We start from the raw sequence: 23,664 nt of genomic DNA on the forward strand, positions 1-23,664 counted from the left end.
TAACGCCTGTCACAGCCTCTCAGGTTCCCTGTAAGTTGTCTAACTAGACTGAAAAATGACCTGTGGGGTACACCTGTGAGAGTCTTCCCCCCCCCCCCGCCACCACCATTGGAGAGGATTGGGGGGAGGAAGGAAGAGGCTGCTGATGAGGTGACAGAGGAATCATAAAATCCATTTTCACAGTCAGAGGTGCCGAGGTGTCAGATGGGGATGGCACTGACTGTCTGAGAATAGAACCCAGACTGCTCTCGAGAGGCGGGGGATCTGACACAGAAAAAGATAAATTGTTCTTTTCTCCTTCCTGTGTCACAGCCAGTGGGTGTGATTGAGACTCTGCTCCCAAACCCCAGTTTAAAAATCAGAACACTCGGCTCCCAGAGGCCATTTGAACAGCTTATAAGGAACCCACTTTTTGGCTCTAAATCAGATACACCTTCAGCGGCTTCATGTTGCCCCCTTCCCCTAACAGCACCAGTACCAGCGTCCCATCCACGGTCCCTACAGCTTGAAGCAAACCTCACTGTCTTTATCCATGATAAAAGAACCCACAGAATAGGATCTTTTAAATAAAGACCCAAATAAGACGTGGGCCTTTTACATCCCATCTCTGGTCCAGGTGTAAGAGACACAGAATTCTGTCCAGCAAACACTGATGCAGTGCCAAGAGATCACAGTGCTCTGGGTCAGTTTCGGCGGTGGTTTTTCTGGGGATGGGAGGCAGGAGGAGTGAGGGATGTTTGATGTACCCTCCCTTCTCTTCTCTGCTATTAAAATACTTCTCTTCCTTCAAGGCTCAGTTCAAGTGACTGGGAAGAAGCCATGTCTTCTGACTGCTGGTGTGGAACCTTCCCCATTACGTCATGATGCTTTTCATGTCTGGGATAGTAAGAGCTAATGTGTCACATTCATATAGCCCTGTATGGTTGGTAGAGGAGTCGCCCCATAATAAGTCTGTGGGGATAGCTGGGTGTAATGGGAAGTAAGGAAGATTTGTAGTCAGAGGAACTTGGTTCTGATCCTATCTTTTCTATTACTGTGGTTGTTTCAGTCGTGTCTGAATCTTCATGACCCGATTTGGGGTTTTCTTGGCAAAGATACTGGAGTGGTTCGCCATTGCCTTCTCCAGCTCATCTTACAGATAGTAAACTGAGGCAAATAGGGTTAAGTGACTTGTCCAGGGTCACACAACTAGTAAGTGTCTGAGGCCAGATTTGAACTCAGGAAGAAAGTCTTTCTCATTGCAAACCCAGTGCTCTATTCACCTAGCTGCCCTTTCTATTACTACTCTTACCATATTTATACTATTGTGTGACTAGGGGCCCAAGATTCCTTATGTGCAAGATGAAGGTGTTAGACTAGATGGTCTGTAAGGCCATTTCTTCTTTAAATCCCATGATTCTAGCTAGGTGGGGGCAGGGAGGAGCATGGTGAGCATAGGGGACCCAATATTTATCTCCATTGTGCAGATGAAGATTTTTAATCTGTACCATTTAAGGAAATTTTGCAACTCATTCTCACATTTCCTTCTGGCAGCATTGCTAGGAGGGTGGACTAGAGGCAGGAGGAGACAGGGATCTAATCCAATCCAAACCAATAAGCATTTATCAAGCTCCTACTTTGTGCAAGGCACTGGGGACTCAGGTGCCAAGGTGATTTTTCTAACGCATAAGTCCAATCATTTCACCACTCCCTGAGCGTCCATGGACTCCTATTACCTCCAAGACCATGTATAAAATCCTCTTTTTGCCATGAAAAGCTCCTCATGGGGGCCCTCTCCAGTCCTGCTGATCTACATCTGGCCGCTGGACCCAGATGGCTCTGGAGGAGAAAGTGAGGCTGGTGACTTTGCACAGCCCTGCCACACTTAAATCCAATTCATTTTCAAGTCATGGCATCACCTCCCTAACAACAAAGCTCTACATAACCTGGCCCCCTTTTATCTTTTCTAATCTGAGGCCTCTCCACAAACTCAACAATCAAGCAACATTGGCCTACTCCCAATTCCTCGAAGATGACAATCCATCACCAGACTTTTTGTATTTGTACTTGCTGTCCCCCACAACTAGAATTCTCTCCCTCTCTGTTTCCCCACCATCCTTCAAGATTCAGCTCAAATACCACCTTTTGCTGAAAGGCCTTTTTGATCCCCTGAGCCACTAACACCTTTCTCAAATCACACTCCATTGACTGTGTATATATCTTGTATGTACATGGTTATTTACAGTGTCTCCTCCATTTGAATGGAAGCTCCTCAAGGTCAGGGATAGTGGTTATGCCTTCATTTATAGCCTGACACATAGTAAGAACTTAATAAATGCTTGTTTTCTAATTTTCTTTTTTTTGTTTTGTTTTCATTTTATTTAACATTCTTTTTATATAAAATTTCGAGTTCCAAATTTTCTCCCTCTCTTCCTCCCCTTCCCTCTCCCATGAAAAAAAAGGAAAGAAAGTAAAAATAGGGTGTTTTGATCTGCATTCAGACTCCAACAGTTCTTTCTCTGGATATGAATAGCATTTTCCATCATGAGTCTTTTGGACTTGCCTTAAATTATTGTATTGCTGAGGAGAGCTAAGTGTATCATCATAGTTGGTCATTGCACAATGTTGCTGTTACTGTGTACAATGTTCTACTGGTTCTGCTCATTTCACTTTGCATCAGTTCATGTAAGACTTTCCAGGTTTTTCTAAAATCTGCCTGCTTGTCATTCTCATTTAGCACAGTAGTTTAATAAATGCTTGTTGACTGACTGGGAATACAAAGAGAACAAAAAAACTAGTTCCTGCACCCAAGGAATTTGTGTTTTACTAGGATAATACAGATATCTAGCCAATATATAAAATATGTAACAGATATGATATATGCAACATGTGTACATATATCATATGTACATGTGTGTATATAATTTGAGGCAGGAGTGAGCGCTAACAACTGGGGGGATATGATTAGGAAAGCCTTCTTTAGGTGGTGGCACATGAGCTGAGCCTTGAATGAAACTGAATCTTTGTTATTCTCCCCTCACAGAGGTGAGAGGAAGGAAGTGGCATAGGTTGACAGCAGACACAAAAACATGGAACTGGGAAATAGATTGATGAATAGTAAGTAAGCCCTTTGTCTGGACCACAAAGCCAGGGGAAGTAAAATATAATAAATCTGAAAAAAGTAGCTGGTATCAGATTGTGAAAGGTGAGACTGAAGTTTGTATGTTATCCTTAGGGCCATAGGAAACTACTGAGAGATGATTATTCCTCTTTTATTTTTAAATAAATTTTATTTTATTTTTAACATCAATTTAAAAAATTTTGCATTCCAAATTCTCTCCCTCATGCCTGCCTCCCTCACCTACCCATTAAAAAGGCAAGCAATGTGATATCAATTATACATGGGAAATTATGCAAAACCTATTTCCATATTACAAAAAAAAAAGCCAAGAAAAATAAAGAAAGTAAAAAAAACTGTGCTTTAATCTGCACTCATATTTTGTGAGCGCTCTCTCTCTGGAGATGGATAGCATTTGTTATCAGGAGTCCTTTGGAATTGTCTTGGATCGTTGTATTGATCAGAATAGTGAAGTTTTTGCAATTGATCATCTTTATAATATTACTGTTACTGTGTACAATGCTTTCCTGGTTCTGCTCACTTCACTTTGCATCAGTTCATAGAAGACTTCCCTAGTCATTTCTTGTAGCGCAATAGCATTCCATCACAATCTGATACCACAACTTGTTCAGCCATTCCCCAGTTGATGGACATCCCCTCAATTTCCAATTTTTTGCCACCACAAAAAGAGTTGCTATAAATATTTTTATATTTATAGGTCCTTTTTTCATTTACTTTGGTTTCTTTGAGTTACAGATCTAATAGTGGTATTGCTGGGTCAAAGGGTATGCATGGTTTTATAGCCCTTTGGGCATAGTTCCAAATTGCTCTCCAGAATGGTTGAATCAGTTCACAAATCCACCAACAATATGTTAATGTCCCAATTTTTACACATGCCCTCCAGCATTTGTCATTTTACTTTTCTGTCATGTTAGTCTATCTGATAGGTGTAAAAGTAATACCTGAGAGTTTTTAATTTGTGTTTCTCTAATCAATAGTAATTTAGAACATTTTTTCATATGACTTGATAGTTTTGATTTCTTCTTGTTAATACTGTCTGTTCATATCCTTTGACCCTTTGCCATGGGGAATAGTTCTTATTTCTCTATATCTATTTAATTGATGGAGAAACAGGCCTGGAGAGAGGCAGAAGCCTTCTTGCCATTCAGGTACAGTCTCTTGTTAGCCAACGCCTACGTGTGTTTATATTTGCAGTGTTTACAGGCAGTGGGGACGCCTGTGCCCGAGCATTCAATACCGAGTCTGGTGTGCTACAAAGGGTATTCCGGGGCCACACTTTCATCATCAACTGCATCCAGGTAGGGCCAACGGAACTTCCAGATTTGGAAACCCATTGATATGGTTATTAGAAGGTAGAGAAAAACTGAGTTTTGGATTTACTTCAGCCTTAGATTCATCATCTTCCACTCTCAGTCCCATAATCTCTCACAGACCTCCCCCCCTTGATTTAACCCCTTAGTGTATTATTATATTAGCATATTTAACCCCTTAGTGTATTAGCCCCTGAAGCTCTGGCTTTGATGCACGAAGGTGTAGATTTCTTTTAGGAATATGTTGTGAGTTTCTATTGGGAGCTTGTGGGAGTTGGAGGTGGATACCAGTAGATGTAAACTGTGATTACCATCAGTTTTGTGGCTCATTTCATTATGTGCCCTGGTGTGCAACTCGTAACTTCCCTTTCTTTCCTTTTGTTTGGAAATAGTGAAGGGCTCATTCACCCCCAGGGCTCCCGTTTTTATGTTTATAATTATAGTTGTATGTTATATATTATTTTATCACTACTAATATATTGTTGATACAGCATGGTATTGTATCATTAATATAGCATGGTATTATGTGTTATATTACTATATATAATTATAATATTATGTATTTCTATCTGATAGCATTTCACTATAATGGGTGCAGGATGGGGAGATTTGTGTTAGAGGGAACTAAACAGGTGATGGGGAGGAGTATGCAATGTCTGCAAGCCAACAGTAGACCGTAGTATCCTAGCTGTAGAGTAAGAAGGAACCTCATCTAATCCAAGTCCTCCATTTTATACCTAGTGAAACTGAGGCCCAGAGAGGTTAAGAGCCTTGCCCAAGGTTATACAGGTAGCAAGCCGCCCAGCTAGATTGTGCAGTTGAATGGAGATAAATTGGGACAGGGACACCGACGACCCCTTTACTACCACTTCCCTCACTGTGGGGCGAGAGAGAACTCACGGTCTACGTTTACCTTTCTACTGGCTTTCAGAGGACCTGGGTTCAGGTCCCACCTCTGCTCCTTACTGCATGTGTGACCACGAGCAAAGCGCTCAGTCTTACTGGGCCTCTGAGGAGTAAAATGATTATACTAACCCATCTCTGGAGTCCCTTCCAACTCTACATCTATGATGCTCTTCTCCCCAGTTCTCTGCTGTGCAAAGTATCGGCTCTGGCTGATGGCAGCTGGCCTTCTGGGCAGAGAGAGTGGGTAAACGCTTGATTCAGGACTACCCTATTAAAATACAAATATCAGAGAGGGCTTACATCTTAAGCCATTATCACCTAATATCTTAGTTCATAGCTAGCACAGAATTTTAATTCTTAATACTTTATCAGATAACACTTTAGTTATTCACTAATTCTTTACTTACAGTTAACAATTTCATTCCTAGCTAACAATTTAGTTAGCAGTTAATCTCTTGGCAAGGGTTGCTTTTTAGTAAACTGTGAATAAGCATGTGACATTGGAGAATCGATCAACAACCAGCATTTATTAAGCACCTACAATTTGCCAGGCGCTGTGTTTAATACTAAGGATACAAAGGTAAAATAAAGCAATACAAACAAACAAACAAACAAAAACACGGGGGCAGCTCTTCATAGTGTCTAGGTCGGAAGAAAGAGCCCCTGATGACAAGGTAGGAGACCACAAAATTTGAGTTTTGTCTACTTCACAATCTTAAGAGACATCTTTGCCCTGCAGCTCAGAATCATCTGACACTTGTGACCAGTTGTCCTAAGCCAATCTATAGTTGGTGTATTTAGTTCAGTTCAACAGATCCTTGGTGTGATCCCCTATATGCTTAGTATTTGGAGGGTCATAAGAAGACATCTTCTGTGCCCTCAAGAATCTTATAATCTAGTCACTCACACACACACACACACACACACACACACACACACACACACACACACAGCAACCCTATCCAGAGCATCAATCTGCACTGTTAGAGGCAGTATCCACTTCGATGAAATCACAGACCAGTGAAATAGGATCACAGAATCATAGACCTAAAAGTACCAAAGAAGCATACTGGATTGACCAGAAGACTCTTCCTAAAGTATGAATCTGGCCATGTCACTCCCTTTTCTCAAAAATGTTAAGAGGCTCCCTATTGCCTGTGAGATAAAATATCAACACCGTGGCCTGGCATTGAAGGTCCTTCGAATTCTGACTCCAATCTGCTTTTCCATCTGTATTTCCTGTTGCCTCTCTGCCTCCATGTATTCATAGAGCCATCCACCACGCAGGGAATGCACTGCTTCCTCATCTCCACTCATTGGAATTCTCATCCTTCAAGGACTAGCTCAAATGCCATGGCCTTCATGAAGCTTTTCCTGATCCCTGCAGCTGAAAGCAACCTCTCCCTCCTCATATTTTCCTACAGTACTTTGCCTGAAACTCTCTTTTGCTCTTACAGCACTTTGCCTTACATGATACTTATTTGGGTGCCTACTGTGTCCTCCCTACCTCACTTAAGCTTTAACTAGGTCAGGCCAACAGGATCTCTTCCTAGGGCACTAAAATTTAGAGGGCATAATTTAAAGATTGTACAATTTAAAAGTTTGTTTATATTTTGACAACAGTCCTCATATTATTTTCCCATCATGAATTTCCAAGCCAATCTGAGGGCGATTTTCATTCTATTTGCTCCATTTCTGACAAAGTTGCTAGGTATAACTCTGCTCCCCCTGGATTACAGACATAGCTCTTTGTTGGCAGAGACTATATCCGTGTTCCATTTTTGTATCTCTAGCACCCATTAGTCTTACATATATAAATTGCTTAATAAATGTTGGTTTACTTGATTTGAATTGAATCTGCTTTGCTCCATTCCCTCATCATGGTATATAATTGAGAATTTGCAGGAGGAGGATTTCTACCCCCTACCCCAATACCTCCCAGTCCCATCCTGCCCCGTGTGCTTCCTGGTATTCTGACCCAGGCCGAGCAGGATGAAACATGACTGTGTTATTTCAGGTTCACAACGAGGTGCTCTACACAGCCTCCCATGATGGCACACTGAGGATCTGGGACATACATGGAGTCTGCAAGCAAAATTTGCGTAGCCGTCCCAAGAGGGAGGTCCTGGCCCAGAACCGCAGCACCCCCAAAAGGAGCCTCTCCCAGCTCTTCAACAACAAAGTTGGCTGCACAGTGACTCCACCCCAGGGTAGGGAGTGTGAGACCATTGAGCTGTTATGACCATGGAGTATAGAAGGGACCTTAGTTAGCCACTGGTTGCCAAAACCAAGCTGTCCTGTTACCCAGCAGAAGGGAAGACTAGAAGATCCCAAGCTTGGAGAGTTTTGAAATTGCTTACAGTGGATGTTTGCAAATCCATTTCCTTTATGAGCTTGGGAAATCAAATGCTCTGCGGTCTTCACGTAGGCCATGATGGTGCAGAAGCCCAATCTCCTTGATTCATATGCCGCTGGGACTGACAAAAGAGCCCTGTAGGACCAGGTGAATTCCCTCTGTATCTTATTATCATACAACTATAATTTTAAACTATTTTTAAAAATTCCTCTTTGCAGCCAGCTGCTGCCCAGCACTAGAGCCCTGTTCTCAAAGAAACAAGAAATGAAGAGAAAAGCAAGATGATTCTGGCTTTATTACACTATCTGGCAAGGGATAAAGTGGCTTTGGGAATTTTGTTTCCCCTTTTCTCTTCTTCCTCCTCCACCCTCCCCCTCTTCCTCCTCGCTTCATCTCCAATTCCTCTCCTTTTTCCCATTTTTCCCCCCTCTCATTTCCTCTGCCTATTGTCACTATCCATTTCCCACCATCTTTCTCTTACTTTTACTCTCTCCATCTGTTTCTCCTTTTCCTCTCTTCATTTCCCTCACCTTCCCTCAACATACCCACATCACCACAATTAATAACTTAAGAGAAAGGTTGCCTAGAATATAAGATTAAGCCTTTCTTATGGGCAAGACTGGCTGCTACTTCTTAGACACTTTAACTTGGCAAACCCTAGCTTCTCTCCCTGTCATGAATCAACAACCTGATGTCTTCTTCTGGTGCTTGGGAATAAGAGATCAGACACCAATACCTCTACTCCCTGAATCCCCAAATGAAGCAAGAACCTTAACTCCCAGAAAAAAAAATACACACACATATATATATACACATACATATTTCAAGAGAACCATTGAGCCATGAATTTGTATGTGATCACTGTCAGTTTTCCATTTTGGTCACTTTTCTGTGATGAGGGAACTTGATAGAGAACTGAAATATATATTGTTTGTGAGCCACACTCTCCTGATGTGCTTTTCTTGATTTAATTCTGTAGAACTAGAAGGCTAAGTTTTTGTTTTGTGCAGAGGGATATAGTAATAAACACAGGTGAGGAAGGCTGGGTGGTCTGACGGCTTTGGAGTTTCATCTTTCCCACTGTTGCCCTGAGCGACCTTGGACAAGTTAACTTTTCGGAGCCACAGGCTCCCAGTTTGTAAATGTACATGGATCAGGCCATGTGGAATCAAAGGAACCTTAAATATCCTTTAAACTAGTGGAGTCAAACTCCAGTAGAAATGAGGGCCACTGAACTGCACATGAGAATCCCTGTGGGCTGCATGCTAACTTAGAAAACCACATATTATGTTTTATTCTACTTTTATTTTGTTAAATATTTCCCAATTATGTTTTAATCTAGTTTGGGATGCACCAGGGAATGTTGTGGGCTAAGGGTTTGACATCTCTGCTTTAGACCAACCTTTTCATTTAACACATTAGGAAATAGAAGCCCAGAGAGAAGTCCAAGGTCACATCACAATTTAAGTGACAGAGTAAGAATTAAAAACCCAGATTTCTCCTGGCTTTCCATCATACTACTCTATAGTCCTTAACACCCCTTCTGGCTCTAAAATTCTATTTCATGATATCTTCCTTCCCAAACTCTTCAGTTTGGAGCAATATTTGGCTTGTACCTGTTCTCATCCCTTAGAATGAAATGTCTTATTTGTTATGCTCTAGCTACAAGATCAGGACTGCTCTCAGCTTGATGCCAGGCTAGGTCTTCCAGGACACTCAATTCTGCCTGGCCTGTACAAGGGATTGTGTGTGGGTGTCTTGAGTGACTGCTTCACTCATCTGTAGGCTATCCACACAACCATACTCCTCTAATTCATGCAGATTCCTGGAGAGTTGATTAGTTTTGGTGATGCAGACATATAAACAGGATTTGGAGGACCATGTATGATGACTACCAAATCCAGGAGAAAATGAAGGTCTGTTACGAAAGGGGGTAAGCCCTATAACTTCCTGGTGTGGGGGTGGGGGTTCCCTTTATGTTGTGTGGGGCGTAGAGAAATAGTGAAGTGCCCTCAGGGTTTTTGATTTCTCTGCACCTGATGGGGAGACCGCTAGGGTGGCCCAGGCTTTTCTCCAGAGTCCTCAGTCAAAACTTCAATAGAACAACAATGTAGCAAGGGTAGGTCATAAAACATAATCCCAACCTTCAAGCAATTTGGAACCTAATTGAGAAGGTTCAGCGTACACATCAGTAGATTTAAAGCATGCAAGGTATTAATGGATGAGTAAATGTTAAAGTTAAGGGGAGAAAGAACTTTGAGGGTCAGAATAATTGGGGAAAGCTTCATAAAAGAAGTGGGCCTTGAAGAATTGGTAAGATTTGGAAAAGTGGGGAGGAAAAGGGTGGCCAGATTGGTCCCCCTGGAGCAAGGACTAGGTCTGGCATATTTTGAGAATTTGTGTGTATAGTTCTATGCCAGGCAGGCACCATGGAGGATGTGGGGGAAGAAAGGCTGCTTTCAAAGTTTACAAACTTGTTGAGATGTCTCATACCAACCAACAAGCTTCTATTAAGTGCCTACTCTGTGCTGGGTACTGCCTTATAAACTTGGAGCTGGCAAGAAGACAGGGCATCTCTGCTCTCTGGGATGCATGTCTGAGGCATGGCAGCTCTGGGCCTGTGCACAAGATTGACCATCAGTGGATCACCATTTCCTGGTGGAGGCATCAGGATGCTATCTGCTGTACCATGGGAGGTAAGAGAAGAGTATGTGATGTGAACTCTATATGCATCCAGCTGCTCTGGCTAGTCAAAAAAGCACGCCAGAATGGGGTTGTCAGGGACCTTCCAGGTACAGAACAACTTTTCTCTCTCATCTGGAACACAGTGCTCTTTGGTGCTAAGGAACAATGGCAAAAACTCATGGGTTATATAAGCTTGGTAGAGCAGTATCACACATAATACAGTATTTCCATCATCATCTGGACTTCTCAGAAATAGCCATGTGGACCTGCTGTATCTTGAATAAGGAAGTACTCCTAGGAAGGAGCTTAAAAACACCACCACAGTGACACAATGGAGTGGTTACTGAGTGGCTCACCAAAAGAAGAAAACAGGAATTCAGGTAGTACCCTTTTGAACCACCTGGCATCTTTGACGTTACGCAAGATTCCAGCCTTCCTCTTCCATTATTTTCCAGAACCACACAATCATTCGTGTCTTTGCTCAGATTGGTCTCTTTGCCCACCTTTTATCCAAATTCTACCTTTCCTTAAAAACCAGGATCCCCTTGGACCCTCAATCTTTTCCTCTCTTCTTGATTATAGCATGGTTTCTTGAGGGGCAGTGGTTTTGTCAGAGTGCCAAGAATATAATGGGTATTCAAAAGACATCTAGTGATTTTCCTGGGCCACAGCTGGAGGAACCAGTGTACTCTTTCCCTTGTACTCTGCTAAGAGGATGAATTCATTTACTCAGCTCCCCAGCTGTTGAGCCTACTTCCACCACTGCTTATTTTCTTTGGAACAGGAACTGAAAATGCACTTCCTAAATGACTTAGAATGTCCAATTTTTCTTCCTGGCCCACTCTTGCTCCTTCTCCTCACCTTTTATCCGAGGTTCTTACAATCCACATTCCTGCACCAACCTGAAAGGCAATTTATTATTTCAATAATCTATTCTCTGTTATAAGATGTTAAAATATATAAATAAGTACAACTGGTCCAAAAGAGCAACTTCTAAATTTTGGACCAAGTTCATATTCAAAGAATAGGCATTTCTTTGTTCTCCGTCAACCCTTTTATGGGGCAATGAAGGACAGGAACAAGGCTACTACAGTACGGCAGTTCTTTTCCATTACAATTGAAACAGCATCTGTGACGTTATCTGTGCAATTTCCTAGCCCCAAGATGGTAAGTAATACCGAAGTGGCTTGTAAGCGGAAAACCTTGAAATAACTCAAAACCTTTAGGATTTATGACAGTGCTGTGGGGGAAGAAAAAAAGTGCGAGTATACCCCTTTTACAGATGTGTATACCACAGACTTCCCTCACCCTGGGAGCTTCCTCCAACACTCTCCCAAACAAAATGGGTACCTTGCCACCACAGCCGGTTCTGAAGCTGCAGCACAACAGATCTGAAAAAAATTCTAATTTTCCTTTTGGCTTCAGATTATATGAATTTGGAGCCTTCAACCAATCTTCCTCAGTTCTTCTGATGAAAAATGTGGGGTCAGGACAAAAAACAGATGAGGAATAACAAAAACTTACGGTAGTTTAAATAAAGCTTGATTCATCCAGGAACCACAACCCTTAACAGTTTTCATGCCAGGATTATTCCATCCAACACACCTTAGAAGGGCTAAGCTAATGAAGCAGAAACATCTCTCCCACCTTTCTTGTGCTGTTAGAAGGGAATGACAAGGAATGGCCCTCACCCATTCAAATTAAACCACTGCCCAAGCTGTTGTGGTGATTTCAGTCTCCTGACAATAACCATCAGGCTTTGGGAGGTCAACGTTTGCCCCCAATTAGTGCAGATCCCACTGAGTTTAAGGAGGCTGAGACGAGCCCAAGGACCACACTTGCACTCAGTTTCTCCTTTTGTTCGTAGGAAATCTTGGTGTTATGAAAATGATTTATTCATTCCACTAAACATATTAACCACATACCCTTAGAAATAAACTCTTTGAAATATAAGTATACAAAAAAAAAGCTCATATTTGTTTCCACTACACAGTTTTCTCTGCCAGCAATGACATTAAGTGACAGTGCAGATTTGGAACAGATTAATTAAAAATAGAGTTGCTTTGCTTTCCATTTAATGGCTGAATAAAGTTTGTGGAAAAAAAATTGCTGAATGTGTAAAAATTCCTGACCTGAATTTCAAATGCATCTCTTACTATATAATCAAAGTATTTAAAGGTATCTAGTCATTTGCCATTATTTCATTCTGTACCTGCAGCGCACTCATCTTTTTTGTACATGGAATAAGAGATTTAAAACAATTTTAGTGACAGTAGCAGCCAAGTTGACACAGGAAGGCACAAGCGCTTAGAGGCAAGGACAGGCACTATGTGAAGAAAAAGAATCCAGAGCTTAGCCTTAGAGGAAGGAAGGCCAAAGTCTACAGCTACAAAGCCAGAGACTACTTCAGGGGTTGGGGAAACCCTGGTTTTTTTTTGTTTGTTTTTTTTTTTTCCAAACAGCCTTCTCAAGCATTGTGGCCACCATGCAAAACCCAATCTCCCCTGCAGGTAGGCCAAGGTGAGGCAGCCAAGCTTGAATGAAGACAGGAAATGGCAAGTTAGGCCAGAGCAATTTCCCTTCTTTGTGCCCTCCCCGCTGTGCTCCAACTACTAAACAGTTCAGGGGTTTCCTTGGTCCCTGCCTTCATAATCCTTTATCTTCCCTATCCTCTATCCTGGGAATGATCATTCAAGTAGTCAAAGCAAGCAATAGGGAGGAAGAAAAAAATGAAGGACTGTATTAGATTTTTTTTATACAGATAGAATTTATAAGCACAAAATTAAGGTACTTATTTCAATTTGAAATCTACTTTTTCTGGCTTGTTGATTTTATGTTCTCTACATAAGATAAGTACTCAGCAATAACCAGTGCTTCATCTTCTAGAGTTGAGTCAAGATAATCTTCTTCATGTTCTGGAATATCACCCAAAATTTCATTGACTGCCTCTGTTTCCATATCTTCATCTGTTGAGGCACTAGAGGTACCTAAAATATTAAAATGGGATAAAAGGGAGAAAACAAATATTGGTTTGCCAAAGTCAGTTTTAGAGTATGTCTTCTACTAATCCCATATTCTCCCAAGTGATTAATTACTATGCAAAATCAATAGGGCAGGCCCAGCCTCCCCACCTGCAGCTTCTATCTCTACATATGCCAAAATCATGCTGCCATTCCCTTTTCTCAATAAGAACATTTTCCCCCTAGTTAGGAGCTAGACCATAATCTTACCAGCAGAATCCGAAGGGGATTTTGTTGATGAAGTTGAAGAAGAATCTTCAGATGGTATTTGTAAGTCAGAAGGAAGAGTTCCTCTATTATGAGCAAGTGTCTGAGCAGCCAGTTGAACGTTTCCTCTAAATACTCTGAGAGCTGTCTTGGCTATCTCAGCTTCAAAACCCATATATACCAACTAAAGCAGAAAAAAGGAAAATTACAGATGCTGATTAAGACCATCAGGTGATATAGGAAACCCGGGCTTCTGTTGGGTAGCTGCTGCAGCACTTGCACCATCCAGCGAGACAGTCAATCCTCAGGCTTATTTTTTAAAATTGAACTTCTCGGACCTTTTACTCTTTATACCAGTTATTTCCTGATTTAACCCTATTCCCCCCTCAATGAACACTCTGCTGTAAAAATGAAAAAGCTGACTAAAACTAGCCAACAGAACAACCATAATCTGACAGAATGTGTACCGTTCCGTAACATAGATCTCATCTCCTTATACTAAGATTAAGGAAAAATGTTTCATTATGTCTTCTCTGGGACAACTGGTTAGTCCTAGGCTTACTTTAAAGAGAATTTTTTAAAAGATCACATCATGAACATCAAATTTTCCCCAAATTGGTGTTCTGAATTCTATGAGTCTGACTCCAAGCAACACAAGTGGTGAGCACATTTGAGTCAAGCATCTTAATTTCCCTTGGGAACGAGAGTAGTTTTATCATTACCTTTGGTTGATTCATCCAAAGAACACCTTGAGCCCTCTATAGGAAAGATACTATACAAATGTAGTAATATTTGTACTTAACTAAGTACTCAGAATACACTAGTTGCTTCCTTAAGTAAATGTGTACAATTTGGACAAGTTGTAACCTTGGTTTCCTCCTTCCAGGAATACACCCTCCACAGCTTCCCACTGCTTGGTTGCCCCCAAGACAAGGTGCCAGAACAGCTGAGGCCCTGTCTCTCTTTCAGCCCTTATTTCTGCAACTCAAGAGATCCCTGTGATACTCTGAGGGACACAAAGGCATTCGCACTCACCTTATCAATATTTTCTTGAGAAACATGTTCCTGGTTGTTACTAGTCTCAGGATCTGCATCATTTAGCCACCACATCTGAGGATTACTAAGAAGAATCTAAAATACACAGGAATAACAAGCTACTGATCCATGTGTAATACAAATGTCATTCCCCACTCAGGCTCTAAAAGCAGAAATCAAAATCTAGAAATAGTTACCTTTATATTAAGCCCTTGGCAGTACAGGCTTATTCATTCTAATCTGTTTTTCAAAAGAACTTTAAAATGTCAAGCACTGAGGTTGCCTACATTTTATAACTCTCTGCAATACATGAAGTGCTCCTGTGTTCAATAGCTTATAGAGAGTTTTTTTTGTTTTCTAAACAAATTTTTGATTTGGAAAGCTGTTTGTCCTTCATGCTTGAAGAGGACCAAAATGACACTGTGATGTTGAGGTCAATGTACGATGTGCCTGGCTATGGCTGATCATACCGCTATGAGCTTGGAAGCCTCTACCACAGGTCAGGCAAAAATAGTCTACATGAACATTTGGGAGAGCTCTCTAAATTTGCACATTTCAGTATCTCCCATGTCTCACAATTGATACCGAAGTGCTCCCAAGAAACCTTGGAAATGTCCTTGAGGGGCAGGTAGGTGGCACAGTGAGTAGAGCACCAGCCCTGGAGTCAGGAGGACCTGAGTTCAAATCCGACCTCAGACACCTGACACATGTACTAGCTGTGTGACCTTGGGCAAGTCACTTAACCCCAACTGCCCTGCCAAAAACAAACCCAAAAAAAGTGTCCTTGTATTGTTTCTTCTGACCACATGTAAGCACCTGCCTTGTGTGAGTTTTCCATAAAATAAGTCTTTTAGGCAAATATACATTTGAACATGGCTAGCCCATCTGAATTGGGTTCTCAGCAGTAGAGTGAATGCACAGCAGTTCAGCTCAAGAAAGGACTTTCATGTCCAGTACCTTATCCTGCCAGGAGATCTTCAGAATCTTAAGACAATTCAAATGGAAGCAGTTCAATTTTCTGGCATGGTACCAGTAAGCTTTCCAGGTTTCACAGGTATACAACAATGAGGACAGCACAACAGCTCTGTAGACCTTCAGGTTGTTAGGCAGTCTAACACCTCTTCTTTTCCACACTTTGTTTCAGAGCCTCTCATATGCTGAGATAGCTCTGGCAATGTGTGCATCAACCTGAATCACCTATGTGCACATCTTGGAAAGTACACTGCCAAGGTAAGTCAATTTTTCCATAGTATTAAAAATTTCTCCATTTGTTGTAACTGATGGTATCACGTGTGGATGGTGTAATGCTGGTTGGTGAAGAACCTCTGTTTTCCTGGTATTAGTTGTTAGGCCAAAATTAGCACAAGCAGCAGAGATTCTATCCAAACTTTGTTGCATCTCACCCTCAGAGGCTACAATGAGTGCACAATCATCTGCAAACAAAAAGTCACACACCAACTCTCCCTCCACTTTAATGTTATCTTGTAGCCTTTTCAAGTTAAATAGTTATCATCAGTGTGATAGCTGGCCTTGATGCTGTTTTCATCCTCATCGAAGGTATCCAACAACATCACTGAAAACAGCATGCTAAACAGCCCTGCTTCACCCTGCTGGTGACTGGGAAAGTGCAAGAGCATCGTCCATTGTCTAGAACCTCTGCAAGCATGCCATCACAAAACTGGTATACAATACTAATGTACTTCTCCAGGCAATCAAATTTTGCCACCATCTTCTAGAGGCCCTTGTGACTGACAGTATCAAAAGTGTTGGTTAGATCAACACACTCTGTATACAGACCTCTGTTCTATTAAAAAATGTCATTAATCTTTTAATTGTACAATCTTGGATCTCTAATCTCTTTATCTCTAGAGGCAAGAAAGATAGAAGGGGAGATGGATTTCTTGATTGAGTATAAAGCTTGAGAAGGGAAAGAAATGGGCACTGGAGGTTTAGGCTTTTTTTTTTTTTTTTTGGAAAGCCTATTTGCTTGCAAACACTAAAATAAACACCAAATGAGAAACAAAGTTCATAGATAATTTTAAAACCTCAAGAGATTCTATAGTTGAGTTGGTAGAACACATAGTCCTGGGTGATCTCCAGGCCCTGGTGGCCAAGCATCCTTCAGTATAGTATATGGCATTTTAGAGAGTGAGGCCTGGAAGGAGACATACAATGGGCCAATCCTTCCACTTACCTTGAGTGCTTCATCCAGGTTTCCTCTTGCCTGGTGGAGAGCTTCCTTTGCAGCATGAGCTGAGTAGCCCATTTCTTTCAAAGAGTTTATGTTATCCAGTCTTCTTTTTCTCTTTTCTTTTTCCTCTTTCTTTATTTGGGCAATTTCCTTCAGAAGACAAGTCAAGCACAATGAAGTTACAGTGACCAATGTTCAATAACCCTCTTGCCCAGGGTGCTAGTCAGGGTACTGAGCTCAACTCCATCCCTATATGAGTCCTCGTTAATTACTGTTCTCAACACGCAACCTCAAGAAAAAAATACGAATTTCCTACATATCTATTTACTGAATGTTCCGGAAATGTTTATTATGAGTACCTTCACATGAATATACATTCCAAAATTTTAAAAACCTTATTCTACTCCCTTTGTGTAGGAGGGACTGGGGGAAGGAGGAAAGAAGGAAAGAGGAGAAGGGAATTCAGGTGATAGAAAGAATGGATGCTTCAAGAACACATAACAAGAACCACTATTTAAATGTTTGTCATTCAACAGATAATCCTCACCAAATCTCCCTATTCCAGGCCTAGCCACGAGTACAAGTTCAAGTTCAAACAGTTGAAATCATAAAGAAATCATCCTTATCTTTTTCTTTCACAAGAGCAGACTGTATAATTGGGATCTCAGGAGATTTCCTATGAAGTTTTCTAAATCTCTGCTCTGTAATGTAAAGCCATGATTCAGGCATCCCCTAAGTTGCCTGGCAATATAAAACAAACAAAAAAGCAGAGCTGTATAAATCTCTCCAGCCTTCTTGCATGAAATACAGGTGAAGTAATAGACTTATTCTGTATTTCTCCAGAGGGCAGAACCAGGACTGGTTACTGGAATAAATACAACTGTGAACAGGAAGCTTCCAATTAATCAAGTGATTCAATTTAAAAATGTTTATTTTTTCATGTCCTGTTCTAGTAATACATTGTAATTAATATCTACTAGAAAAGTATAAGAATTTTCCACTTTTCTGAAGCCAGAAAACTTAATTCAAATGGGATAGTCTTCTTTGACACTGATGTATACCATTCGTATGCCATTAGTTTGGTCTTAGGTCTTGAGTCTCACTACCTGTTCAAGGAACAGAGCACAGATCTTTGACAAACATGTGAGCAGAGAATGTTAAAGTACCTCTCTTCGGTTGGTAATATGGGTGGCAGCATGATCTACATTCCCATCACAAGCCCTCAAGCCAAGTCGAGCTTCCTGAGCAGTAAACCCCAACTGTAACAAACTGTGAACTTTTAGAGGATCTATAGACAGCTCTTCATAAAGTTGCTGTGCCTAACAAAGGGGGAAAAACAAAGTAACCATGAGTACAAGAATGCTGATACTTAACATCAATTTAAGGCCTAAAAGAAATTAGACTACAGAGCCAAAATCAACTGGGCTATATGCATGTAAGAATTGCAAATGTGACCAGTCAGTAGTACATTATGAATAGGGACACCAGGGGGAGTTACAACAGAAACTTAAGATGTTGTACCTGCCCTCATAAGCTTATGACAGAAGAAAAGTAAGTTGTGCTTGTCACAAGTAACAAATTTACAGTCATAAACAATCAGTTTCTAGGACCTTCCTGCCATGCACTTATAACCTCATTTTCCACAACTTTTCCAAATCTTTTCTTCTTTCAACACCACATTCCAACTTCACTTCCTAAATGGACAGCTAACCTACTTCACCAAGACTGAAGCCATTTGATGAGTTTCTTTAGCCCCCATCCTTAGATTCCTTAAACCTTTTCAGCATCATCTCCCACTGTCCCATACTTCTCTCAAGTCATAGAAGAGATGTCCCTACAGAAAAAGCTAATCTTTTTACCTGCACCCTTAATCCCAATTCCTTCTCACTTTCTCTAGATTCTAGCACCAACTGTCATTCTTTCACACATCTTCAATATCTCCTTAACTGAATAATTTCCACCTGTGTACAAACATTCTCAAGCTCCCCTAATCTTTAAAAAAAAAAAAGCCTTGCCTTGAAGCCCATCCATTTCCCATCCTATCTCTCTGCTCCTCTTCAATGTTAACCTCTTGTAACTGGACTTGCCCCCACCTCACCTGCCTGACTCTGCTGAAAACACTCTAAGTCACCAGATGACTTTCTCCTTGACAAATCTTGTGGATTTTCCTCAATCTTTATGCTCCCTCAAGCCCTCTGTTGCACTATTTTCTCCTTCACCTCTCACATCAGTTACTAGTCCTTTTGATTTTATCTCCATGATATCCCTCACATTAGTCTGTACCCTCACCTCTCACCACCACCACCTAATTTGGAATCCTATTATCAAGCATTTAGACTGTTGATAAGGTCTCCTTACAGATAACCTCCACCTCCTCCTCCACTCCCTCCAATCTGTTCATCACAAAAGAGCCAGAATAATCTTGTAGATTTGGTAGTGTCACTTCCCTACTCAAAGATTTAATGTCTCCACCTTGTTTGCCACAGCCGACAATCAAGGCTTTTCCCAAATGGCAGAACCCTCTCTTCTCAGGCTTATCTCACATTATTTCCGTTCTGCCTTAGAATAGCCAGCCCCACCTTCCCTGTGCCCTGCACACCCCATGCCTTTGCTCAACTTCTTCCCTTTCCTCCTAATCTTCTCCTATAAAACTTTAAAGCCTAAATCCAATGTCACTTTTCCCAGGAAGTCTGCCAAGATTCCAAGCTGCTAATGAACTTTCTTCTCAGACCTAAATAAAACTTTGTTTTGCTAACTCTGTAACGCATTTATCACTTTACTATTATATTGCCCTACCAATCTTTAAGCTTCCTTAAAACAGTTTAATGTTTACTGGCAAAACAAATAGTAGCTGAGTAACTACTACAATGTGTTTCTCATCTTACCTTATTGAGATATTCAGAAGCCTCCTCCCCATTACCACTATGATAGTTTCTTATTCCTTGAAGCAAGTAAAGTCTTAAAAATAGTACCTTCTCTCTCCCATAACTTCCCTAAGGAAAAAAAAATCCAAAAGTTAAAACAACAACCTTACTTCTATTACTAGGCATATTAACACTTCCATTTAAATTTCTGTTTTCTTTTATAATAGCAAGAAACAAAGGTAATTTAAATGCAGTAAATGCAGTAAACTACTATCTCATATTAATCAGATCTAATAGGATAGAAAGAACACAGGACTGGCAGTGAAGAGACACTCCAGGTCTGCCACTAACTAGCTATGTAATACTTTGGGAAAATCACAATCTCCCTCTGTCTCATAAGATATATAACATGAATGAGGCTAGACTAGATTGAAGCACAACAAATTATTTTTGCATCTGGGAGACAGATAGGCAAAAAGTTTAAAAGCCAAATGAACTTGTAGCTCTCTTAAGGAAAGAAAGCAGAGTGGGGCAGGGAAGAGAAATTGCACATTAGTGGTGGGGCACTGTGACTCAACTAAAAGATGGACACTGCATTAAGGTTACAGAAAGACTATTGAAAAGTCTGGAACAATCTTCTAGAAAAGCTCAAACATCCAGTTTGGGCACTTCCTACGCTAGAAATTTGGCTCAGAAGCAAAGTCCTTGGCTTTTGGGGTCCAATTCCCACCTACCTCTCTTCTTCTACCCTAACATTCAGGGAACAGAGCCAAGACACACATGGTAAAGATTATGAAGCACACAAAGCCTTTAGATGAATCCCCATTTGTGGGTTTGTCCAGGGTTGTGAACTTAGAGTTACCATTAAAGTAAAAGATTCAGAGTGAAGGAAGTTTGTAGTTACTCATATGATACTAGAAAACTAGTTTCCCTAAAATACTAAGTGTCATGTGAAGCCCCCAGACACTATGGCAACATGGTACTTAGGATTTGTCAAACCCTGAATTAATGAATTCTTAAAAGTCCCTAGGGTGAGTGTAATACTGGAACCCAATTCTAATTTCTAGGCCATAGAGATATGCTAACTTCAAAGTACTATTAGAACTTTGTGAAATATCCAAGAAAGATAAAATTATATTTAGAATGCTTTTAGCATTAGGTGTATTTTACTGCATTCTGCTAATTTTTAAAAATTTGATCACATGCATATTGCAGATACGGTCATTATAATTTACCATCACTCAAAACAATTATTTTTATTTTATTTATTTATTACTACCAATTGTTTTAAATATTGTTTTTTAATGACTATGGCCAATGAACAAGTTTACTGAATTTCATTTTTTTAAACAAATTTTAAAGACTTGGTTTAAGGACAGGCTGACAGGAAGATGAAGAATTCAATAAAATTTCAATGCAAAAATGTTTATTTTCAAATTAGTAAAGTGGCAGAATCACCTCTCAATGTCAGTTTCACTAAATGGTTCCTACTAGTAGACTCATCTAAAAGAGGCTTTTTCTACCAAATGACTTTGGACCACATCCTGTGGTTCTGTTTTTTACTAGTAGCATCAACATTATCATTGTATTAGTCTTGAAATTTCTCTTCAAAGCTTTCCATCCAGTGGTAGCCCATTCCGCATATAGCAAAATAGTACATAATTCAGATAATTGGGGGGAAAGAGGGGAAAGAACAACTAACTCGCACCTACTTGTAATTTCTAATTCATCTAAAATGGCCAGCATATAGATATAGATATAGAGATATATCTATACCCTAACCCTTTTGTTCTTTATCTTTATTTTCAGCACAGGTAGATACTAACAGTACCTGCACCTCCCAGGGTTACTGTGAGGATCGTATGAGTTAATATTTCTAAAGGCACGATGTCTAGTATATAGCAGGCACTTAATAAATGTTGATCCTTAGAAAGAGAGAAAGATCAACAGAGCTGGGACACACACTCAAGTGCTCTAATCCAGAGCCAATGTTCTTTCCGCTACACTATGGGGTCTTTCAAGCTGCTAAGATGCAGAGGGTCTCACTGCTATTTTTATAAGACAAAAAGACATAGAGATATGACTACTGTCTCCAAATATCTGAAGGACTGCCATGTAGAAGAGGAATTAAACTTTATACAGCCCCAGAGGGGAAAGGGAAGATTTATAGGTATTCAGTATGTAGAACTGGATTTTTATAAGAACTAACAAATTAGAGCAAGCTAAAATGTAATGGGCTGACTTATTAGGTAACAAGTGTTCTTTCCCCAAAGCCATTCAAACAAAAACTAGCCAATCAATTTGTTGGAAACACCATAAAAAGGCTTCCAGCCCTGGGCAGGGTTAGCCTAGATGACCACTAAGACTCCTTTCAACTCTGAAATTCTGCAACCTAAGTAAAGCAGCAAGATATAATGGAAAGGGCACTAGATCTGCAGTAAAGAGACATGAGTTTAAGTCCCTATTCACATGCTGACTATGTGACCACAGGCTTATCACTTAACTCAAAAAAAGAGAGCCTAGTTCCTGGGTCAGTAACTAAGTTCCATGGGTCTAATAGCTCTGCACAGGAAATAAGAATTAACACCCCAAACCCCCACATACATAAGATACTGTTAAACTTTTAAAAATTATTTTCAAGTGTAAGTTGCTCATCTGTAAAATGGGGATAATTAATAGTCTTTCCACTACTACCTCACAGGATTGCTACGAGGAAAGCACTTTGTAAAAGTTAAAGAACTATGTAAATGTGAGCTATTATATAAACAAGAGTTACTATAATTAAATAATATTCTTTGAAGTAAAGAAGCAGTAGAACAGGTAACAGAACCCAAATACTCTCCCTTTGCAAGTCTGTGGGAAAATAGGGAAAAGAACCAACACTAAGGAATTATAAAATGGGATAGAAAATCCTAAGCAACATCCTAGGAATTAAATGAATTTGTCTTCGGGATAGTTAAATAATAATTTAGTTGGTTAGTTTAAGCAAGTAAAACCCAGACAATAGTTCTTTAGGCATGTGACATGTGAACTCTACAGGGTAAATAGAAGTCACAAGTTTCTTTTGGCTAATGGGGATTGCAAAAGTGCTCCTGAGTCACTTAACTGTGAATATCCTGGGTCTGAATTCTGCATAGACAATAATAACAAAACCTAAAGACCCCGCACATGCAAGGTATTTTAAAGCCTTTAAAAATTATTTTCAAACATAGTCTGAAATTGCAAGAAGTTGCAAACTACTATGAAGCATTTTTCAGCTCGTAGATATGGTCTGAATTACACATACACAAAAATTCTGTACCCAGACCTAACAACATGCAATATAATCCCAATCAAACCATAGTTCAAATCAACATACTTTTATATTGACTAGTCTTTGGTGGTTTTCCCCGTAACAGTTCTTAAAGCATTTTTGGGCCACATTTAGCTTTCTTTCTGCATCATCAAGGCATTCCAGCTGTCCCAGACGGAAGTAACACCACACTATATCCAGCTGAAGCACTGCATAATTATCTACTGTATCCAACAGTTCTCCGCAACATTCACTGTAAAAGAGAAAGTAAATCTCACTAATCATCTACTGTATGAAAATTTTCATTATGTCAAGTTTTGTTGAATTCTTTTTTTCTAAATTAAAGCAGAAAGCAACTGCAAGAAAGAAAGTTTATGGACCTTCAACTGTTTGTGAAGACTGGATGTTTTACAGCGAAGTTCTCAACTATTATGGGGAAAGTTCTGTTCCTTATCGAAAGCATCCAGATCAACTGGGCTCTGAGATGGGAGGGAAAGTAGAGATGGACTAGTAAAAGGCTGCCAAAAATCTCTTGAATAAAGGTTTCTGGCCACACATCCTTCTTGCACCTAGTCTACACCACATTGCACTCTACAATTAATCCTTCGGGATCTTTAAAGACTTTCTCTATGAGTTAGGAAACCATTGATTACAGGAATGGATTAGATGGCTATATCAGG

The 23,664-nt window shown here is 40.3% G+C and overlaps 2 protein-coding genes across 4 annotated transcripts in view; one reads left to right on the forward strand and one right to left on the reverse strand.

The window, feature by feature from the left end:
• The window catches only part of WDR86 (WD repeat domain 86), a 53,738-nt gene extending 45,102 nt beyond the window's left edge, over positions 1-8,636 (forward strand). Inside the window, exons 5-6 of the mRNA XM_036760544.1 lie at positions 4,313-4,416; positions 7,352-8,636. Coding sequence (XP_036616439.1) covers positions 4,313-4,416; positions 7,352-7,576 — 329 coding nt within the window. The 3' untranslated portion in view covers positions 7,577-8,636. The remainder of the gene's footprint in view (positions 1-4,312; positions 4,417-7,351) is intronic.
• Positions 8,637-12,223: 3,587 nt separating this feature from the next.
• The window catches only part of NUB1 (negative regulator of ubiquitin like proteins 1), a 40,164-nt gene continuing 28,723 nt past the window's right edge, over positions 12,224-23,664 (reverse strand). For all 3 annotated transcript variants that reach the window (XM_036759966.1, XM_036759965.1, XM_036759967.1), the window contains exons 9-15: positions 23,051-23,237; positions 19,714-19,821; positions 17,995-18,147; positions 16,832-16,978; positions 14,638-14,733; positions 13,606-13,786; positions 12,224-13,362 (exon numbers count right to left, since the gene is read on the reverse strand). In XM_036759966.1, coding sequence (XP_036615861.1) covers positions 13,184-13,362; positions 13,606-13,786; positions 14,638-14,733; positions 16,832-16,978; positions 17,995-18,147; positions 19,714-19,821; positions 23,051-23,237 — 1,051 coding nt within the window. In that variant the 3' untranslated portion in view covers positions 12,224-13,183. The remainder of the gene's footprint in view (positions 13,363-13,605; positions 13,787-14,637; positions 14,734-16,831; positions 16,979-17,994; positions 18,148-19,713; positions 19,822-23,050; positions 23,238-23,664) is intronic.

The sequence above is a fragment of the Trichosurus vulpecula genome, chromosome 5, assembly GCF_011100635.1.
Source record: "Trichosurus vulpecula isolate mTriVul1 chromosome 5, mTriVul1.pri, whole genome shotgun sequence".
NCBI lineage: Eukaryota > Metazoa > Chordata > Mammalia > Diprotodontia > Phalangeridae > Trichosurus > Trichosurus vulpecula.